This window comes from Nilaparvata lugens, chromosome X, assembly GCF_014356525.2.
Source record: "Nilaparvata lugens isolate BPH chromosome X, ASM1435652v1, whole genome shotgun sequence".
In the NCBI taxonomy this organism is placed as follows: Eukaryota; Metazoa; Arthropoda; class Insecta; order Hemiptera; family Delphacidae; genus Nilaparvata; species Nilaparvata lugens.
In genome coordinates, this window is record NC_052518.1 from 71,843,407 (window position 1) to 71,863,635 (window position 20,229).

The 20,229-nt window shown below is 36.0% G+C and overlaps 1 protein-coding gene across 2 annotated transcripts in view; it reads left to right on the plus strand.

The window, feature by feature from the left end:
- Nucleotides 1-20,229, plus strand: part of LOC111055550 (putative ankyrin repeat protein RF_0381) — a 74,772-nt gene that overhangs the window by 40,348 nt on the left and 14,195 nt on the right. For both annotated transcript variants that reach the window (XM_039441575.1, XM_039441573.1), the window contains exons 4-5: nucleotides 702-1,023; nucleotides 3,867-4,119. In XM_039441575.1, coding sequence (XP_039297509.1) covers nucleotides 702-1,023; nucleotides 3,867-4,119 — 575 coding nt within the window. The remainder of the gene's footprint in view (nucleotides 1-701; nucleotides 1,024-3,866; nucleotides 4,120-20,229) is intronic.

Here is a 20,229-nt window from a genome sequence, read left to right on the forward strand (position 1 = left end):
TATCTTAGTTGAATTTTGTATTAAAAAATATTATATTGATTCTCAGACTGTAAAGTTGTCGTTGAAAGTATTCTTTCGAGTTCGCGTAGATGGGCTTCCATAGTTGGGTGACTTGAATTCAATAAAATTTATTAACTCTACCGAACTGAAATCTTCTATTATTTGTGTAATTATTCCTGGTATTTTATGTAATATTCTGTGCATGTATTTGATTGGATTTGCTCTGTCTCTAAGAAAATCGATCAATCTATCATGTTCAGATATAATACTTCTCAAAGTTTAGAACAATTAAAAGCATCATCCCGGTGTAAAATGCTCAATTGACAATTTATTACATGTTACTCTCCTTATGCAGTTTATAATTTTTTTTATGAAAGGACTCAGCTTGCAATCCATTTCTCATTAGTTAAGGTAAAAAATATATTGATACATGGTAAATATGATGTAATAAAAAATTTAGTTCATACTCTAGCATTCTACAGCATATTGGCCTATGTAGCATGAAAAATGCACAATAATGTGCAATACGATTTTTTTTCTGTATAGTTTATTGAGGGTCACTGAAGAGGGCTTGCATACTCATGAGTACCACTTTAAACTGTTAGTATTACTTATAAAAAAAGCATCGATGCTTCCCATTCACGTCAATACTTGTGGTCATGTGTAGAACTGTATTCGATTAGAATTGTTGAAATTGTTAGGTACACAGAACTGGTGGCTCTTCTGTTGCGAATGGGAGCTCGAGTGGACTACAGAGAGGACACTGATGAGCCGTATCCTCGCACCACTCTCTGTGACGAGCCACTTAGACTAGCGATTCGCAACCGACACACCGAAGTCGCCAGAATGCTCCTCGAAAACGGCGCTAACCCCAACAAGAAATACTTTTTTGGAACCGAGATCAATCTTGTATCACCACTCGACTTGAAATTTATGAATTTGTTACTGATGTTCGGAGCTGATCCTAACTCGCGGGATAGAACTGGTCTCACACCGCTTATGAAGGCTGCCCGTCTACCTCAGGTAATTTGAATGTCAATTCAGTTCTATATGTTATATCCTTAAGAGGCGGGAAACTGAAATTTTATTTCATAAATCTAGGAATAATCCATTGGCTGAGAGATTTGAATGTCTTATATACATTCATGTTTTATTCATTTATTCATTATAACTGTTAATTTTTTTTTATACAAGCCTTCTTTAAGCAGATGGAAACATTTTTCTAGAAACCCCCATATATAAGCACCGCTTGGTTTCTTCTTCACCAAAGTCAAGTCTGACGCTCTCTTAACGCAATAAATTGCAATACAATAATAGGTTACACATTATTTCACAATTTTACGTTTAGTACCTCAATCTTATTCTGGCAGCTCAAAACGTTATTCTGCTTATCTCAATAGCTAATATACAAACATAAATAACATATCCTCTGTGGTGCAATTATTGGAATGTGTGCAATCCCAGGAGGTCAGAATAAGGTATCAATAAGAGGTAGGTATCAATAGGAAGTAAGACTCTTTCCGTAGTTTGTCGTGATAATCTACATTCTATATGCGAGATATACATACTGGTTATTTCGCACAGAGGTGAACGCTCAGCTATTTCTTGAAGTGCTATTTGCTTGACATGCCTATGTCAATATGCCGTGGACGATCGATGCCAGGGGCGGTTTCAGGACTGTTTTCAGTGGTGGGGGGGGGTGCATTTCAGGAAAATTTTGATGGAAGCTCTAGTTAAGGTTTCTGGCTACAAATTTATCAAGTTGTTTAATATTTTTCAATTTATTAATTCATTTTCAAGTGTAATAATTATTTGTTTCATCTTTGGATCATAGGTTGTATTTGAACTAAATTTTTGTGATTTTTTTATAAAAGTGATTTTGTGATTTTCATAGCCTTATTTGGACTATTTTTATCGAAGTTGGGGAGAGAAACAGTCATGGGTTTATCCTGTTGATTCTCTCCCAATCATTAATTTGATATTGTGATTGTGGAATAAAATGAATAAATGAATATTTATAATTTAACAAATTTCCAATAAAAATTTAACTCATAAAAATTTTATATCTACATTAGTACAATGGCTTAAAAACAGACGTTATTCAATTGACGAGTATCTTAGTCATAACGTAAGCAACTGGCTTCTTTTTTTTTCTTGCGGATGATGTCCACATGAACTTTTTGCTTGTGCGTGGGTAATGGGAAGTGCAAGGGTGAATTATTATATATGAGATGATCAAACGTCCACGCCTATTCGATGGGACTTGGTGGGATTCGAACCTGCGACCAGTTAGCACTAGTAGACTGAAATGTGCAGGCTATCTGGCTGGCCTGATATGTATATCTATGATATGATATGTATATGTTAGCGGTACAGTATATTGTATATGTAATGTACTATGTATTATAGTACATTATAAGTTAGCTTTACATGACGTTTGTTTATTATTTGTAATGCTCGATAACAACAATAAAGACTGATTGATTGATTGATGTGTTACAATGCTCGTATTACTGTATAACAAAAGGCATAGTTCAGAATATACTCAATTCAAATTCAATTCAAAATTTATTTATTTTGCACATCAATACAAACATTTATGACAAGAAATAATTGTTTGTTTACTTAGTTTACCTTATGTATAATAACAAAAATAACTTAATTTGATAAATATTATAAAAAAACCATAAACTGAAAAAATAATAGAAAAGTTCAAAATAAAATGCGCACCCCTAGGCATAAGCTCGAGTGAGGTGTACTACCCAAAATTAATATTTTAAAAGATACTCAGAAGTTTAGGACCGCCTGCCCTAACAAATTAACCAGAATTTTATCGGATAACAATGAAAAAGATATGAACCTTGAAATATGTTACTAATATGTTACAAAGATCCTTCATAATATGTTACGGACTAACAAACTATTTAAACAAATGACAAATGTGACACTAGAATAATATATTTTAGAAGGACAGTACAAAAAGACACTAGACATAGAAAGCTATCCCACAATTTTCACAGTCACTGAGTGTAAAATGATAAACTTTCAAGCTTTTTAGAAACAAAGAAAGCGGTTAAAAAATGTTTTATTCTAGGTGAAATCAAATTGTACAATCTTGGAGCATTGAAAGAGTAAGAATGTTGAAAAGCAGTCAAATTTGATTGAGGTATGTAAACTAGCAAACGCCTAAAATCATACCTGACATCCCCAATAGGGTTGTTACTTGTACTTCTTATGAAGTAAAGCTTCAATACTCTATACACTCAAAGATTTGTAATTGGCAGTACCTTGAGGCGAACAAAAAGAGGCTTTGAATTTACAGTTCTTTGCTTTCTGGTTATTAATCTGATGAATTATTTTTGAAATATAATTATCGGATTTAATGTTGAATGTTGAGACATATGTACCTCCCCAGCAGACAAGACCATAACTCATTCTTGAATGTACAAGTGCATGATAGACATTAAGTAGAACAGTAGAAGGGCATAAATCACGTAACATATAACTTCTCAACCAAAAATTATACTTAATTCATAGTTTAACCTATTCGTTTGGGTATCCTGGAAACCATACCGCGCGTGATTATTTCTTACTGTAAGTTATTTTTAAATGGTATAGAATCAGTTTTTCTACTTTTGCTTTCATAATATTATCAGGATAATAATGCACGGTATGGTTCCAGAATACCAAAAAGAATGGTGCGGACATGTCACCAGGGAAAAATAAATTATTCTTCAATTGATAAGATAACATTAAATATATTATATTTGTTTGGATATTTAAATACACATGGCACAGTATCATTTCGATTCTATGCCCTAACTCATTTTAGTTCCTATCATCATTCTGGATGACGTTTTTTACAGGGTATAGAATCAGTTCTACTACTTTTGTCATATGGAGCAGACATCAACGCTATAGCTGATAGTAGACACGCTTTCAGTTCAGCCTTAGCAGCAGCTATTCTATCGGAGAGCATAGACACTGTCAAACTGTTAATAAAACAGGGAGCCAACGTTAACCCCGTATATGACGGCAATGGACCTCGCAGGCTATCCTGTCTACAATTAGCAATTAGCAAGCATAACCTCCATTTGGTTATGATGCTCATCGAAGCAGGTAAGAAATATTTCATTCTTTTAAATTTATATTTCTTCATTTATATAAACTATACAATAGCCCAATAATTACTTCTCAGGATATTATAAGAATAGTTGATTGTTTTTCTGTTCGCTATTTCAATACAAATGCCTCAATAACAAAATTATAATTATACTGTGTAATAGTATATTTCGCACCTAGGGCCGAAAATGAGACTTTTCCGGCTCGAAATCGGTTTTCAAGTCCGAGGCCGTAGGCCGAGGACTAGAAAAGATTGAGAGCCGGAAAAACATTTTTGCCCATGGTGAGAACGTTATTTTTCGCCACACAGAAAAATAAGCAATATAAATATGAGGATAATTGTTTATTAGGCACTTCCAAAAGCAAAACAGGAAGGTCATAGCTCTAGCAAATCTGAGGTAATCTGAATATCAGGAAATTGTCCAAGTACTTTTATTTTTTTATTCTGATTTGTCTAAATAACCTAAAAGATTATGTTCAATTATGTAAGTGGTTGAGTTTATACTTTTTATTCTTCCAAATGACAATAAGATGATATTATTATAATGTTTTGATTCTTGAATAATAAACACAAATAATGAAAAGTTTTTTGATCAGCTGTTTTAGCACACTTGAAATTTGGCCAATCTGAATGTCAACGTCAACAATGCTTGTTGTTTGACTTTGGAAGTTTAGGTTAGAAGTTCTATCCTACTCTGAAAATCGAATTTGAATAGTTTATAATATATATCTTATCTGTATTTTATTCATCAAAATAAAATGATAGTATCTTATTGCAGAATACTTATTCAATTCTAGAAGCATAAACTGATTCCGTTTCATAAATCATTTTGTAAACACGTTCGCATCAAATCAGAATCAGCTGACTCCAAGGATATTCTACAGCCCTAGGGCCGTAAAACTTTTACCGGCCTGGTCAGAAAACAATCATTTTCGGCCACCATATGACGCACGAAAACCAGCTCATTACATCCAAGTGGGGCTGAAACTATATTATAGCCTGATACAATTACTTCTTTTTTTGCGGATGATGCCCACATGAGCTTACGTGCATGTCGCTGGCCCGGCCACATTCGAATCTCACCAAACAAACTATGCCAAGATTTACTACCTATTCTTTACTATTTTCTACCTCCAATAACAGATTTTCTACCTCAAAGATAACAGAGATATTAAATAAAATAAAGTGCCGGGCCAGGGACATGTTAGCCCAGCCATCTCTGAATTTCACCAAACAAATTATGCCAAGATTTACTACCTTTTTTCTACTATTTTCTACCTCCAATAACAAATTTTCTACCTCAAAGATAACAGAGATATTAAAAAAACTAAAGTGCTGGGCCAGGGACATGTTAGCCCGGCCATCTCTGAATTTTACCAAACAAACTATGCCAAGATTTACTACTATTTTCCACCTCCAAAAACAGATTTTCTACCTCAAGGATAACAGAGATATGAGCAAAAATATAAAAAGGTCAATGACCTCTCAGCCCGGCCATCTTTGAATCTAACCAAACCAAATATACCAAGATTTACTACCTATTTTCTACCTCAAACCAAACTGAAATCTTATCACGCATAACGGAGATATTGGCGAAAATATGTATAGATCACGTGCATGTCGCTGGCCCGGCAACATTTGAATTTCACCAAACAAACTATGCCAAGATTTACTACCTATTTTCTAGCTCCAATAACAGATTTTCTACCTCAACCCAAACGGAGTTATAGGGGATAGTAAGTTTTCACTCACCCCCCTCGCCTATCACCACACACGAAAACTCGTTTCTAGCCTTGCCATGATTGAATTTCTGAAAAAATAAATGATCCAATATGTAGTACACAAGCCCTGCTATTATATTCCACGGAAAACAGAGTCGATAGCTCATCACTAGACAAAGTTATAGAGTGTTTAAAGATTACCCCCCCACTCATAAGAACATGTCGCTGGTCCGGCCACATTTGAATTTAAAAAACCATCTATGCCATAATTTTCTACCTATTTTCTACCTCCAATAACAGATTTTCTACCTCAACCCTAACTGAGTTAAAGGGGATTGTAAGTTTTCACCCACCCCCCTCTTTTAACACCACACACGAAAACACTTTTCCAGCTTTGCCATGATTGAATTTCTGAAAAACTAAATGAGCCAATATGTAGTACAAAAGCCCTGCTATTATATTCCATGAAGAACAGAACCGATAGCTCATCATTTGACAAAGTTATTGAGTATTTAAAGTTTACGCCCCCCACCATCATAAACAGCATGTCGCTGGCCCGGCCACATTGGAATTTAGACAAACCAACTATGCAAAATTTTCTACCCATTTTCTACTATTATATACCTCCATTAACGGATTTTCTACCTCAACCCTAACAGAGTTAAAGGGGATTGTAAGTTTTCACCCACCCCCCTCGCCTATTACCAAACACGAAAACACTTTTCCAGCCTTGCCATGATTGAATTTCTGAAAAACTAAATGAGCCAATATGTAGTACACACAATACCTGCTATTATATTCCACGAAGAACAGAATCGATAGCTCATCACTAGACAAAGTTATTGAGTATTTAAAGATTACCCCCCCCCCTTCATAACAGCATGTCGCTGAATATGGTTTGGCTAGGTATAGAAGAGATTGTTTGCGAGGGTGCATTTAATTTATTGTCTGCGAAGTTTTTCAACGTCAGTGATTCATTGTTGAAGTTTTGAGAAAATATCATCTGTTTATAAACCTTTGTAAATAGAAGAAGGTATGTTTCGACAAACGTCTGCAGAACTTTGTGCATGGAGAGACAATAATCATCACCTATAGAAGGCGACATCATCTTTGTCAGCCCCAACACCCTATTTGAATAGAAATAATATCATCGACCCTTCTTCACAATTCATGCCTGAATAGGGCCACGCAGTTCCAAGCTGACAGCTCATTCGTGATTTGTCGTTTTATTGTTCTTATGCACTTTCAATGTTATTCTATCATTTTTTACAAAACATCAGAGGAGTGAGTCAACTTTGTTGGCCAAACTCAATCTATATATTCTATGAAAAGTTCAACCCTGAGAGCTCAGTAACCACTGAACCAATCTTTATAAGTTTACTACGTCAAATTAAAGGGGATGATGAGTATGTTCGCAGAAACTCATGGGAGGTTTCTCAGGGATCGAATTTTAGTGCAATCGAATTTTTATATCATAAATCTACTATGTTCCAAATTTCGTGAAAATCGTTGGAGCTGTTTTCGAGATCCGTTGGACATAAAAAACCATAAAGCCATATAAAAAATAATGTATAAATACCTAAATTACTTGCTTAAAATAATAGGATAGGATAGCGATTCAGGCTAGTTTCAGACACATACGGTTCTGTTCGATTAGTTTTACTTTCTTGTAGTTTTTGGTTGATAGGGCAGGACAGAACCTACAACTCTGATGTAGAACCACTACCGTCGTCGACCACGACTGGGTGAGGAATTCAGGTTGGGTGAATTTCAATTTGTCTAAATAACCTTGATGTTCAATTATGTTTTGATAGTAAAGGCTGAATTTATTCGCAGCACATGGCAATAATTGTATTGATACTATTCAAAATGCTTCGATTCTTAGATAACAAACACGAATAACAAGAAGTTTGGATTAGCTGTTTTAGAACACTTGAAATTTGTACAACATGAATGTCTTTAGATAACAATCCCTTTCATCGTCTACTGCGGAACTTTACGCACAAACGAAAATGCACCTTCAAACTGAGATAATTTCGCATAATAATTTTCAAAAATCTGGAGTGGCGCACTCACACAACTTTCCTTGCCGTTATGAAAATTGATCACCTGACGCTAGTGTTCACGCGCATCTCAAGTCTACTCATAAACAAATATCTGAGCCAGCTGGTGACAGGATAATAACGCTGGAGACATACGAGGTCTGCTATCTCTTCATAGTCAATCATTTAATAGAATCAACAGTTGCCAACAGTTTGCAATTGAATATTTTCTCAAATTTCCAGCTTATTTTTAATTTTAGGTCAGGTATTGTAATTAAAACACATTTATAATTTCAGGTACATTAATTGTACAGATTTTCATGCTCAATCCTTTCCACTTGAAATTTTTTGTTTAAATTGTATCAGAAGCCTGAAAATTCGGAATCTAAAATCAAACTTTGCATAGATGGGGCGGAGCTTCTAAAATTTTTACAGATTTGGGACTTGTGGCAGTTGATAGAGCTTATCAATGACTATTTTAGATATAAATTTAATCGAACACACACACACACACACACACACACACACACACACACACAACACACACACACACACACACACACACCACACACACACACACACACACACACACACACACATAGGATTTATCCTATCTATTTTTTTCAATTCAACACTTTTCTGTTAGATATTACTACCAATTGATTGATAAGAATATGTTCTGGGAATAAAGAATGCTGCATGACTAAGCACATAGGAAGTCCGTATTCAGATGTGAATGAAAATATTGATTGTCAGATAAATTTCATGATTCACCAAATAAAGTAAAGTGTGACATGAGATACATTGACTTTTTGGCGGTACAAAGTTTGCGGGGTAAGCTAGTTGTAAATAAAGCTTTATTATTAATAGTCAATGCTGAAAAAAGATAGGCTCAATCACCAGGAATACTATGAATTCTATGGAGGACCAGTAAGGCATTAATATCTAGTAGTTCAATCACTTCCATTATGGACACTGGATACATTATGGACAATCGATACGTATGAAATTTATTAGCTACAAAAGAAAAAACTTTGATTGAAGTGACCCCAACTACTACAACTTAAATTTGATTAAGATCAAATATAAGAAATTACTCACATCTCTCATAAACTCGTACTTTTTGATCACAAAATATTAACAAAAAATATAAAAGTTATATAGAATGAACTCACAGCTAGGACTCAAGTTTGTCTTTTTCTGGCCATGCTATAAATAAATGTAGGTTTATGTTTGACACCTTGTTTTTGTAATCTTGTCTATTAAGAAGTTTTTCAATGTGATTTTTGTTTGCAATAAAATTTGAATTTGAAATAAGAATTATCAACTAACTCGTAACCAAAGAAAATCTCTGTGCTCTGTTGTAATTGGAATGTATGAGACTCCATATACAGCTGATAGAATGCGCAAACCGAACTGGCAAAGCATACAACAATGGAACAAACACGTGGAAAGCTCGCGCTTTCGATTTACGGAAAATTAAATTCGATCAGCTGATTGATAGAATTATTTTAAGCTTTCCAATGATTACAACATATGTTAGAATATCATGTGTCAATTATCTCAGTTCAATATAGCATTCACCTTACCATGTTCATAACCTCACTTGATAGGATCATTTTTCATCCTTTGAAACCCTTAGAGACAAAATATCTCAAAATCCGTTCTTAGTGCACGTCTAGCATGTTTAAAGAATATTTGTGCAAAGTTTTAAGTCTGCAGGCCAATTAGTTTGAGCTGTAGTGTGATTTTACAAAAAAAAATTCGAAAAATGCCCTCTCCTGAACCCCCCTGTGCTCCTGATCGGTATTTTTCTGCATAGATCTAATTTTTTTTCGTAGCTGAACAAAAAAGTTCCTCATGACTTTGCTGTGCAATGAGCGGTTAAAAAGTACAAAATTTTGGGGGGACCCCAGCTCCCTCAGGGGGAAAAATGTCTGAAAATCCTTTCTTAGTGGATCTTTTGAGTCTATCATAAACAATTGTGCAAAATTCCAAGTTTGTAGGCTCAGTAGTTTGGGCTGTGGTGTGATTTCAGTCTGTCGGGGCTTAGCCTTTTATAGATAATAGAGATTATGTGAAACAAGAATGAACTGTTAATATTACATTAGATATAGCCTACCGGTATTCAGCTCTTCCCTAAAGAAGGCAGTGGCAAGGCAATCGGCGAAGCTGTTCTCCTATCTCCCTGCACTGCCATTATAACGTTGTCCTCAATATAGTTCGTGGAATGGAACGACTTTATTGTTGTATGTGAACAAACACATGTGCTAATGGATGATGGAGAACAAGCGGAACATCCTTTCCCAAAACTTGAATATTTTCCATCCACTCTGACTGTTTATTCGACAGAGGCTGGCTCAAACAGCACTCTGGTTTGTGGACTGTATCAATAACATCGAGAACTTTTTGGGGTTGTCTGGCGTTGGGTAGCAAGTTGAACAATTTAAATAGCAAAGAGCACAATGACATAGGCCTACCTTCATGTCCAAATCCTCCTTGCTTCTAGGATCCTGGGTCCAGATCACGATACGAGATGAGATGACACTTGTAATAGATCACAATAAATCAATAGATTCTTTGCAAAAATCGACATTACGAGAAGTGAGCTGTTCGATTGGCTTGCAAACGGCAACTGGCGCAATTATGCTTTGCGCATCACCCTTCAATTGCCCCCTCCACCACACAACGCCAGGCAACAAAGGGGAACATTGATATAACGTCCGAACATTCCGCCCACCTTGGAAGAACTTCCAATAACAAAAAAAACCACCTATAACGAACCCTACTAGGGAAACTAGGAAAAAAAGGAAAATATCTTCACTCCTCAGGGGCCATTGAGGAGACTTATACAAAAGGAGTAGGAGGCCCACGGAAAGGAGAGGATGGGATGAGAAATAATGACTATATACAACCACTATGGATAAAAACAAGAAACAAAGCAACTTGGGAACCTTTCCCACATGTAAAACGAGAAAATAAAAAACTATCCACTAAACTTATTGAAGTTCCCTTCAATAAGGCCTAATCTTCATCAATAGGGAGGAGACATACCCTATTGACAGCCCTTGTGAGATTCACCTCCACCACTCTCACAATTCCATCCTGTCCAGGGAATATCTTTGTTATTCGACCAAGCCTCCAGTGAAGAGGGAGTAGGTTACTTTCCTTTAAGAGAGCCATACGTCCAATGTTAACATTACTATGTTTTCTGTACAATTTTGTTCGGGTTTTGTAAACTAGATACATACTCCAATTGCCAACGTTTCCAGAATGAGGATACAATTCCTTTGAGTAAACTCCATCGATTTCTCAAGTTCACCGATTGAATTGATTCCTCTGAGTCTTTACTCTGTGTTGCTAGAGTAATTTTTCTTGCTTCCAATTCAATCTGTTTGGAATTTTCATCATCATTACCGTGGGTTTGGTGTGGCCAGCACTCCAGTGATTTGTCTAACTAATCAGAACCATTCCACCACAGAGAATTACCAATTAATTCATTGAGCAATAGTCCTCGACTAGCACAATCAGCTGGATTACATTCGGTTGGCACATATCTGAATTGCTCTGTAGACAGGTGACTTACACGATTTGCCACAAACGTAGCCCAACAATGAGGTGAAGACCGAATCCAACTCAATGCTACAGTTGAATAAGTCCAAGCTGCAATATAATCTATGTTTATAATTTTTGAAAGCACTTCTTGAACTTCATGTAATAATCTAGCTACTAGGACAACCACACAAAGCTCCCATTTCTTCACTACCTCCACGGATGCTATATCATCCCAGTCACATCCCGATTGCCATAGATATTGAATTATACTCTTGAAGGTAAGCATGAAAGATGTCAAATATCCTAATGGATCAAAAATTTGTGCTAAATTTGATAAAACATTTCGTTTTGTAGCTAGACTGGATGGAACCTTCACCCTGTAGAAGAGGTAGTAACCAATTGGATTCGATTGGAAGCCAAGAATTTTAATGGTTTTATCAGACTCCAAAGTGAAATCTTTTGCATCAATAGAGCAATGCTCTGGAGGGGGATTTGATAGAATGGTAGAATGATTGCTGGCCCACTTTAGCAATTCAAATTTCCCTTTGCTTAACAATTCAGTAAGCTGCAGTTGCTTGGTTGCTTCCATTGATGAGACTGATGTAACTATATCATCCATGTAAGTAGAAAACTGTAAGGCTTCAGAAGCCGCAGGGAACACTTTCCTTCATCTTCAATAAACTAATGTGTAGTACAAATGGCAAGAAATGGCGATGATGATACACCATACGACATAGTTGTTAGAGTATACTCTTTCATTTGTTCTCCCTTTTCGGATTTTGTCCATTTTATTTCAACATTATCCTGTCTATCATCATCTAACTCTTCCAAATTTCGTTTCTCCTTTTCATAAACATCTTCTCCAATTTCCTTCTTTGGTATGGGTCTTCCCATTGGTTTGATTTCATGTTGACTATGAATCACTTTTAACTCTTTCCCTAAATCACCGTTGATCAGTAAATAACTGTTGAAGACTATACCTTGTTAACCTGGAACTTCTTCTAAATTATCTCCCAGTTCTTCTTCTCGAGTCATGGAAACATTTTCTCCAACATTAGTTTTACCTTCAAGATATCCCGATATCTCACTTGTATTTGTTTCCTTGGATGGTAATTCTACAATGTATCTACCAGTATTCAAATGACAAACAGTTGATTTGTATATCTCCTTACAAGCCATTTCACTTTCCAATAATTTTTTTGTCCTAGGTGGCTCTTCTACGACCCAAAATCGCTTCACCAACTCTTCTAAATTAGCATTGGAATACATGCACAGATTATTTGAGATAGTTGAACTCTCCTCTGATACCTTACCCATCAGGCAGTAGCCCCTTACAGTTTCTAGGGCAGATGGTGTACCCGCTGGACCAATCATCTTTCTTCCAGTCAGAATGAAGGGGAAGTATTCAGCACCCAATAAAATATCAACCTCCTCTGAAAGGAAAAATTCAGAATCTGCTAGATCCAGTCCTTCAATATGTGCCGAGTACGCATTTTTTATGTGATTTGTAGCTGCTATTTTGTTGACTCCCAACGCGGTAATTTTGAATGAAGGGGAGTTCGGTGTTTCAAATTCACAATTAGTAACTTAATCTGTCACTTCCAGTTTAGTATCAGATAATCCATAGATTGGCAAACTATGTGTTTTCTGTACCACTAAACCCAGTTTTTTCATGCATCACCTTGTAATAAATGACTCGGTGCTTGCACTATCTAATAATACTTTGACCTTATGATACTTGCCTTGATTACCTCGAACTCCCAATTTAACAGTTGGTAACAGTACTAAGGAGCTATTTACATTCGAAAATACTTTCTTAGCTGAGTCAGTAACAAATGTTTGATGGCTTTGATCAGCGACGTCGTGCACATCTACACTGCTCATTTGTTTATTACCGGCCAATGTGTTGGTGTTTTCAACAGGCGGCTGTCTCGGCTCTAAATGGAGGAGCGAATGATGACGCGAATTACAGTGACTGCACGGCTTCCTTCTTCTACAATCTCCAATACAGTGCCCTGCCAATAAACAGCATATACATAGTTCCCATTCTTTTACACGTTTCAATCTATCAGACGGTTTGAGATTCAAGAACACTTCACAATTTTCCAGTTCATGAGAATTATTACATTCAATACATTTCAGCTCGTCCGATTTCGATTTAACAATCATAGCTGAAGCTTTGTAATTTCCCATAGTGGGTTTCAATTTCCCAAACTGCTTACGTGAGGAGGCTTCTGACAATGTAGATGACCCCAATAAATCAGTGGATTTGGTAGCCTCTAAAATAACAGCTTCATCATTCAAAAATATTTGGAAGTTTTTCAAATCGAATACTGTTCCATTTCTTAGCAGTCTCTGCCACTTCTCTCTCAACTCTTCAGTCAGTTTTTTACGTAAGACAATAATAACGGAATCGACCAGTCATTAACTGAATGACCAATTGTTTTTAGTGCTGCAATATACTCAGCTAAATGAGTGATGAATTTTCATAGCGAGTCTGGTTGCTTATTAACTGCTGGCATATCAAAAATTGCTTGCAAGTATGCGTCAGTCAGCTTGTAAGAGTCATTGTATATATATTAATAATATTTTAATGCCTCAGTCAATAATATTTTCCATGCCTCAGCATAATGATCACTTGTCAATGGGACTACAGAAATGACTGACAGTGCATCGCCTCTCAGTACAGACCAAAGATACATATGTTTTTGTATGTCAGCAATTTGACCATAATTATGAACCGTGGCTTCAAATAAATCTTTAAATTGACTCCAAATTTTCAAGTCGCCATCAAAAGTCATTAAAGGAAGCTTAGGTAGGGCAACTGACGAGATATTTCCAGTTGTAGGTGAAGAAGCTACATTGGAAGAACTAATATTCAAATTTGTTTGAGTGGATGGTAAGGTTTCGAGAATAGCCTTGACATTGAAATATTTCTCATCAAATTTGCTCATCAGCATTTCAAGTTCAGTAGTTTCCAATCAAGGATTTTGTTTGTTATAGTAGCTTTGCATCTTATCTATTATATCATTGAACTCCACCTGGTGGTGATTGATATGCTCACCCATAACTTTCAATAAATTCTTCATTTTTTTATTTTTCGGATCCTTTTTGACAACTTCGGCAATTTCATTAATCCGTTTTATTTTATGAATTAATGCATCTCTTTGAAACGTCAAGTCTTTGATAACACCCATAGTGAGGCGATAACAGTGAGCGCTCGTCAAGAGAGAGAGTGAGACAAAGAACCAAACAAGAATAAGAGGGAAAACACGAGAGCAGGCGACACAATGAAGTAGCCTACTGTAAGGAACAATGGCTAGCTTATCTAATCATACAAGCAAAGCCAGCACTTCAACTTATGCTCGGTAGAGAATGATCGGTTACGAGGCTAATAATACCATATCGATACTCATTGGAACAAACAATAACTGCTATTAATAACGAAGTAACGACAATAATCAATGCAAATAACTGAAGGATCCTTTGAAAAAAGTAACAGTTCCAGTTACTGTTACAGCTAGACGACGTATAAGTCTTTCTCTACTTATCGACACGAACTTGCCAGTCCAGCCTTGTGGTGCCAATGCAACAATCTTATGCAATAATACTATGACACAATTATTCACAAAAATATTACTTGTTAATAATAATACTACTCAATTTCCAACTTAAATTGAGCCCAAGTTTCTTAAGAATACCACAAATAAACACTATATTCCTCTATGATGACAAAAACAAGCCATATACACAGAAAAACCAAGAATAAAATAGGCATAAAAAACGACAAACCTATTAGACAATATTTCAAACTTATGTCCTATTCAAATTCGATTAACAAATCAATCCCGGACGGTTGGACCATGTTTATTCGACAGAGGCTGGCTCAAACAGCACTCTGGTTTGTGTACTGTATCAATTACATCGAGAACTTTTTGGGGTTGTCTGGCGTCGGGTAGCAAGTTGAACAATTTAAATGGCTAAGTGCACCTTCATGTCCAAATCCTCCTTGCTTCTAGGATCCTGGGTCCAGATCACAATACGAGATGAGACGACACTTGTAATAAATCACAATAAATCAATAGATCACTTTGCAAAAATCGACATTACGAGAAGTGAGCTGTTCAATTGGCTTGCAAACGGTAACTGGCGCAATTATGCTTTGCACATCACCCTTCAATTTCCCCCTCCACCACACAACGCCAGACAACAAAGGGAAACATTGATATAACGTCCGAACACTGACTTCAATTCAATAGAGAATCCAATAGTCTATACTCTTGGCTGCAGTGCTAGTAACACGTTTTTTTTCAAGTCTTTCAACATTGTTGAAAAGGCGGCCTTGTAGTTCTAGAAAGAATTTAACTATATTGTTCTAAATTTTCAAAAGACTTCCAAAAACGATAATGCCTCAGGCACATTGGACAGTGGTCATGTGATGCACAAAAGTTATAGACACGTATTCTTTCCTCAACAACACTTTTCTGTGAATCATTCTCCTGCGTTCTTTTGAGCACATTCCATACCTGTGATAACATAGGGCTGATGAGTTATCGACGCCAGGCAACCAAACAAATATTCACGTGAAAAATGACAAAGGTTTGTATGCTATAGCCTATGCCTATGAATAATGATAATTATTCTATGAGACTATAGGCTATGAGTGAATAATGAACATAATGAACTCAGTGGAACATAAGTGGTGAAACCAAATTAAATGAAATTCATCAATTTTATCAAAATCAATAAAAATGTACTTATAATATGTTATCATATCTTGGCGAGGGATGAAAAATAAATCTTCATATACCCTCAATAGCTTCGCCAATTGATGAGGTATGAATAATTCTGTCCTTCGAGGTTGAAATCTCTTATTCTTTCTCTCACAAACAAGGAAGCTATAACCTGTTCCGACTCACACCTAGCCAATTATTCAAATAAACATTGAAAAAATCCTATTATTGCCACCGCTTGTGTGGTCTGCCAACATCTCTTTTACCCACTGGCAGATAATTTTTAGACTTTTGATGATATTCTCTCAGCTGATATTCTTTGAACATGCTCCCTCCATTGATGCCGATTCTCTGTAACTCTTTCATTCATGCTGCAGATATTCAATTCTTAAATCTTCAATACGTTACTCTCACATACATTGATTCATTGACTTGAATCAAATTTATAATTATACTAGCCGTCAGGCTCGCTTCGCTTGCCATTATCCGCCCCCTGAACCCTCGACTGGATCGTCCGAGAATGAGATCAGCAGGCTCGCGATTTGAGCATTTTTATCATATGTTAGGACGATCCAGTCGGGGGTCCAGACTAAACGTCTGACTAAACGGGTATGGCGAGCCTGACGGCTAGTAATATAATATTCCCAGGAATAGCTCTGATTGAAGTAGCAGTGCCCAATCAATTTTTCCGCGATAAATGCATTTCAATCTTCAACTTGGTGCCAACCTAAAAAAGTCAACTCAACTTAATGCCAACCTGACAAAATTATTTATTTAGTTACCCGTTAACAACTGTTTTGAAGAGGTACTCTCTCTAGATTATAGTTCTATATTAACATATGGTATGGCCTTTTTTCAATTATAATTAAGAGAATAAGAAGAATATACATGCTAAAAGACGAACTTTGAACCCTTAAAAACCACCCTTAGAGTTAAAATATTGCCAAAAGATTCCTTATTGCGCTTCTAAATGGCCAACTGAACATATCTACTAAATTTGAACGTTTTTGGTCCGGTAGATTTTTAGTTCTGCGAGTGAGTGAGTCAGTCAGTCAGTCAGTCAGTGAGTGAGTGCCATTTCGCTTTTATATAAATAGATCTAGAACTAAGAACAAACTCAGGTATATTGTTACACTGAAAAATTCAACTAATTGATTTTAGAATCTGAACTTCAAAAATTATTATACAGATCTGATAAGCATGAAGATAATTATTATTAAGCTTCATATTATTTCACAATTGAATCTACTACAGCTTTTCTTTCATTATAAAACTTCAATCATGTTTATTTATGAACAATCATAACTGTCAACTGAGTACAGTACTTTGAATTGATAACATTATTTGAATCAAAGAATTAAGAATTTATTCTCTATCAATCATTCTATTACATCCTTCAAAGTATACTGATAGTAAGATCTATTTAATTGAATAGAAAAATCTATACCACGTTAACTATCTACCGATGTACTGATATGAATTACATCTATACTATATGCAAGTATTATTTACTATCGAATCATCATAAATAATTATACATCCAGTACAAAAAAACAAACCATACAATAATCTTACAATATCAATTTGGAATGGCCTGCTATTAATTGATTTGTACAATGAGCAATGCATTGATGTGAGAGAGCTTTGTTAATTTACTCTATTAGGCCACTACCTAGTTCATTCATACTCTCAACTATTGGTTAATATTTTCAAGCAGCTAACATCTATATTCCACCGGTTATAACTACGGTAGGCCTGCATTATAATTATTATGGATGTTTAAGTTAAAAGTTTAGCACGTGATCGCTAATAATTGTCTTTATCAGTCACACACCTCCACCCATTCACTCACGTTGGTTACAAAAGCCTTTCGTTGGTTTTGAAAGCCAACTCATTTTCCATAGAATAGAGGTTTCTGTAATTTATTCAAACATAGTAAAAACAATAACAAGCTACAACAAAAACCCTTTCACTATCACAAAGGCTATTCAACAGCTTATATTTCAAAATACATTCAGTTGATGAAATTTATATAAAATGTTTGTTTTAAAAACAACAACCTTCCGAATGTTAAACATTATGGTTCTATTTGGGAAGCTATCAAAATTTTGTGGCTCAATGTATACAATAGAACCTTGCTACTCAGCTATCAAATATTGGCTCATTCAGTTTTTTAGTTTTTTTTTCTGGCTTGGCTGGAAACGTATTTTCGTGTGTGGTGAAAGGCGAGGGAGGTGGGTGAAAACTTAAAATCCCCTATATAACTCCGTTAGGGTTGAAGTGAAAAATCTGTTAATGGAGGTATAAAATAGAAGAAAATAGGTAGAAAATCTTGACATAGTTTGTTTGGAGAAATTCGAATATGGCCGGGCCAGTGACATGGTGGTCAGCTATCGAATCTGTTCTTAGTGGAATATAATAACAGGGCTTGTGTACTACATATTGGCCCATTTAGTTTTTTAGAAATTCAATCATGGCAAGGCTGGAAAAGTGTTTTCGTGTGTGGTGATAAGTGAGGAGGGTGGGTGAAAACTTACAATCCCCTATAACTCCGTTAGGGTTGAGGTAGAGAATCCGTTAATGGAGGTGGAAAATAGTAGAAAATAGGTAGAAAATCATGTCATAGTTGGTTTGTTTAAATTCAAATGTGGCCGGGCCAGCGACATGCTGTATTGGGGGGAGGGTGATCTTTAAATACTCATTAACTTAGTCTAGTGATAAGCTATCGATTCCGTTCTTCGTGGAATATAGTAGCAGGGCTTTTGTACTACATATTGACTCATTTAGTTTTTCAGAAATTCAATCATGGCAAGGCTGGAAAAGTGTTTTCGTGTGTGATGTTAAAAGAGGGGGGTGGGTGAAAACTTACAATCCCCTTTAACTCTGTTAAGGTTGAGGTAGAAAATCCGTTAATGGAGGTAGAAAATAGGTCGAAAGTCTTGGCATAGTTGGTTTGTTTAAATTCGAATGTGGCCGGGCCAGCGAAATGCTGTATTGGGTGTTGGAGGGGGGCTTTAAACACTCAATAACTTTGTCTAGTGATGAGCTATCGATTCTGTTCTTCGTGGAATAAAATAGCAGGGCTTGTGTACTACATATTGGCTCATTTAGTTTTTCAGAAATTCAATCATGGCAAGGCTAGAAACGAGTTTTCGTGTGTGGTGATTTGTGAGGGGGTGGGTGAAAACTTACAATCCCCTATAACTCCGTTAGGGTTGAGGTAGAAAATCCGTTAATAGAGGTATAAAATAATAGAAAATATGTAGAAAACGTGTGTGGTGAAAGGTGAGGGGGTGGGTGAAAACTTACAATCCCCTATAACTCCGTTAGGGTTGAAGTAGAAAATCCGTTAATGGAGGTATAAAATAATAGAAAATATGTAGAAAACGTGTGTGGTGAAAGGTGAGGGGGTGGGTGAAAACTTACAATCCCCTATAATTCCGTTTGGGTTGAGGTAGAAAATCTGTTATTGGAGGTAGAAAATAGTAGAAAATAGGTAGAAAATTTTGGCTTGGTTGGTTTGTTTAAATTCAAATGTGGCCGGGCCAGCAACATGCGGTTGATGATGGGGGGGGGGTAATCTTTAAATACTCAATAACTTTGTCTAGTGATGAGATATCGATTCCGGCCTTTGTTGAATATAATAGGAGGGCTTGTGTACTACATATTGACTCATTTAGTTTTTTAGAAATTCAATCATGGCAAGGCTAGAAAAGTGTTTTCGTGTGTGGTGATAGGCAAGGGTTGTGGGTGAAAACTTACAATCCCCTATAACTCCGTTAGGGTTGAGGTAGAAAATCCGTTAATAGAGGTAGAAAATAGTAGAAAATAAGTAGAAAATCTTATCATAGTTGGTTTGTTTAAATTCAAATGTGGCCGGGCCAACGACATGCTGTATTGGGGGGAGGGTGATCTTTAAATACTCATTAACTTTGTCTAGTGATGATGAGCTATCGATTCCGTTCTTCGTGGAATATAGTAGCAGGGCTTTTGTACTACATATTGGCTCATTTAGTTTTTCAGAAATTCAATCATGGCAAGGCTGGAAAAGTGTT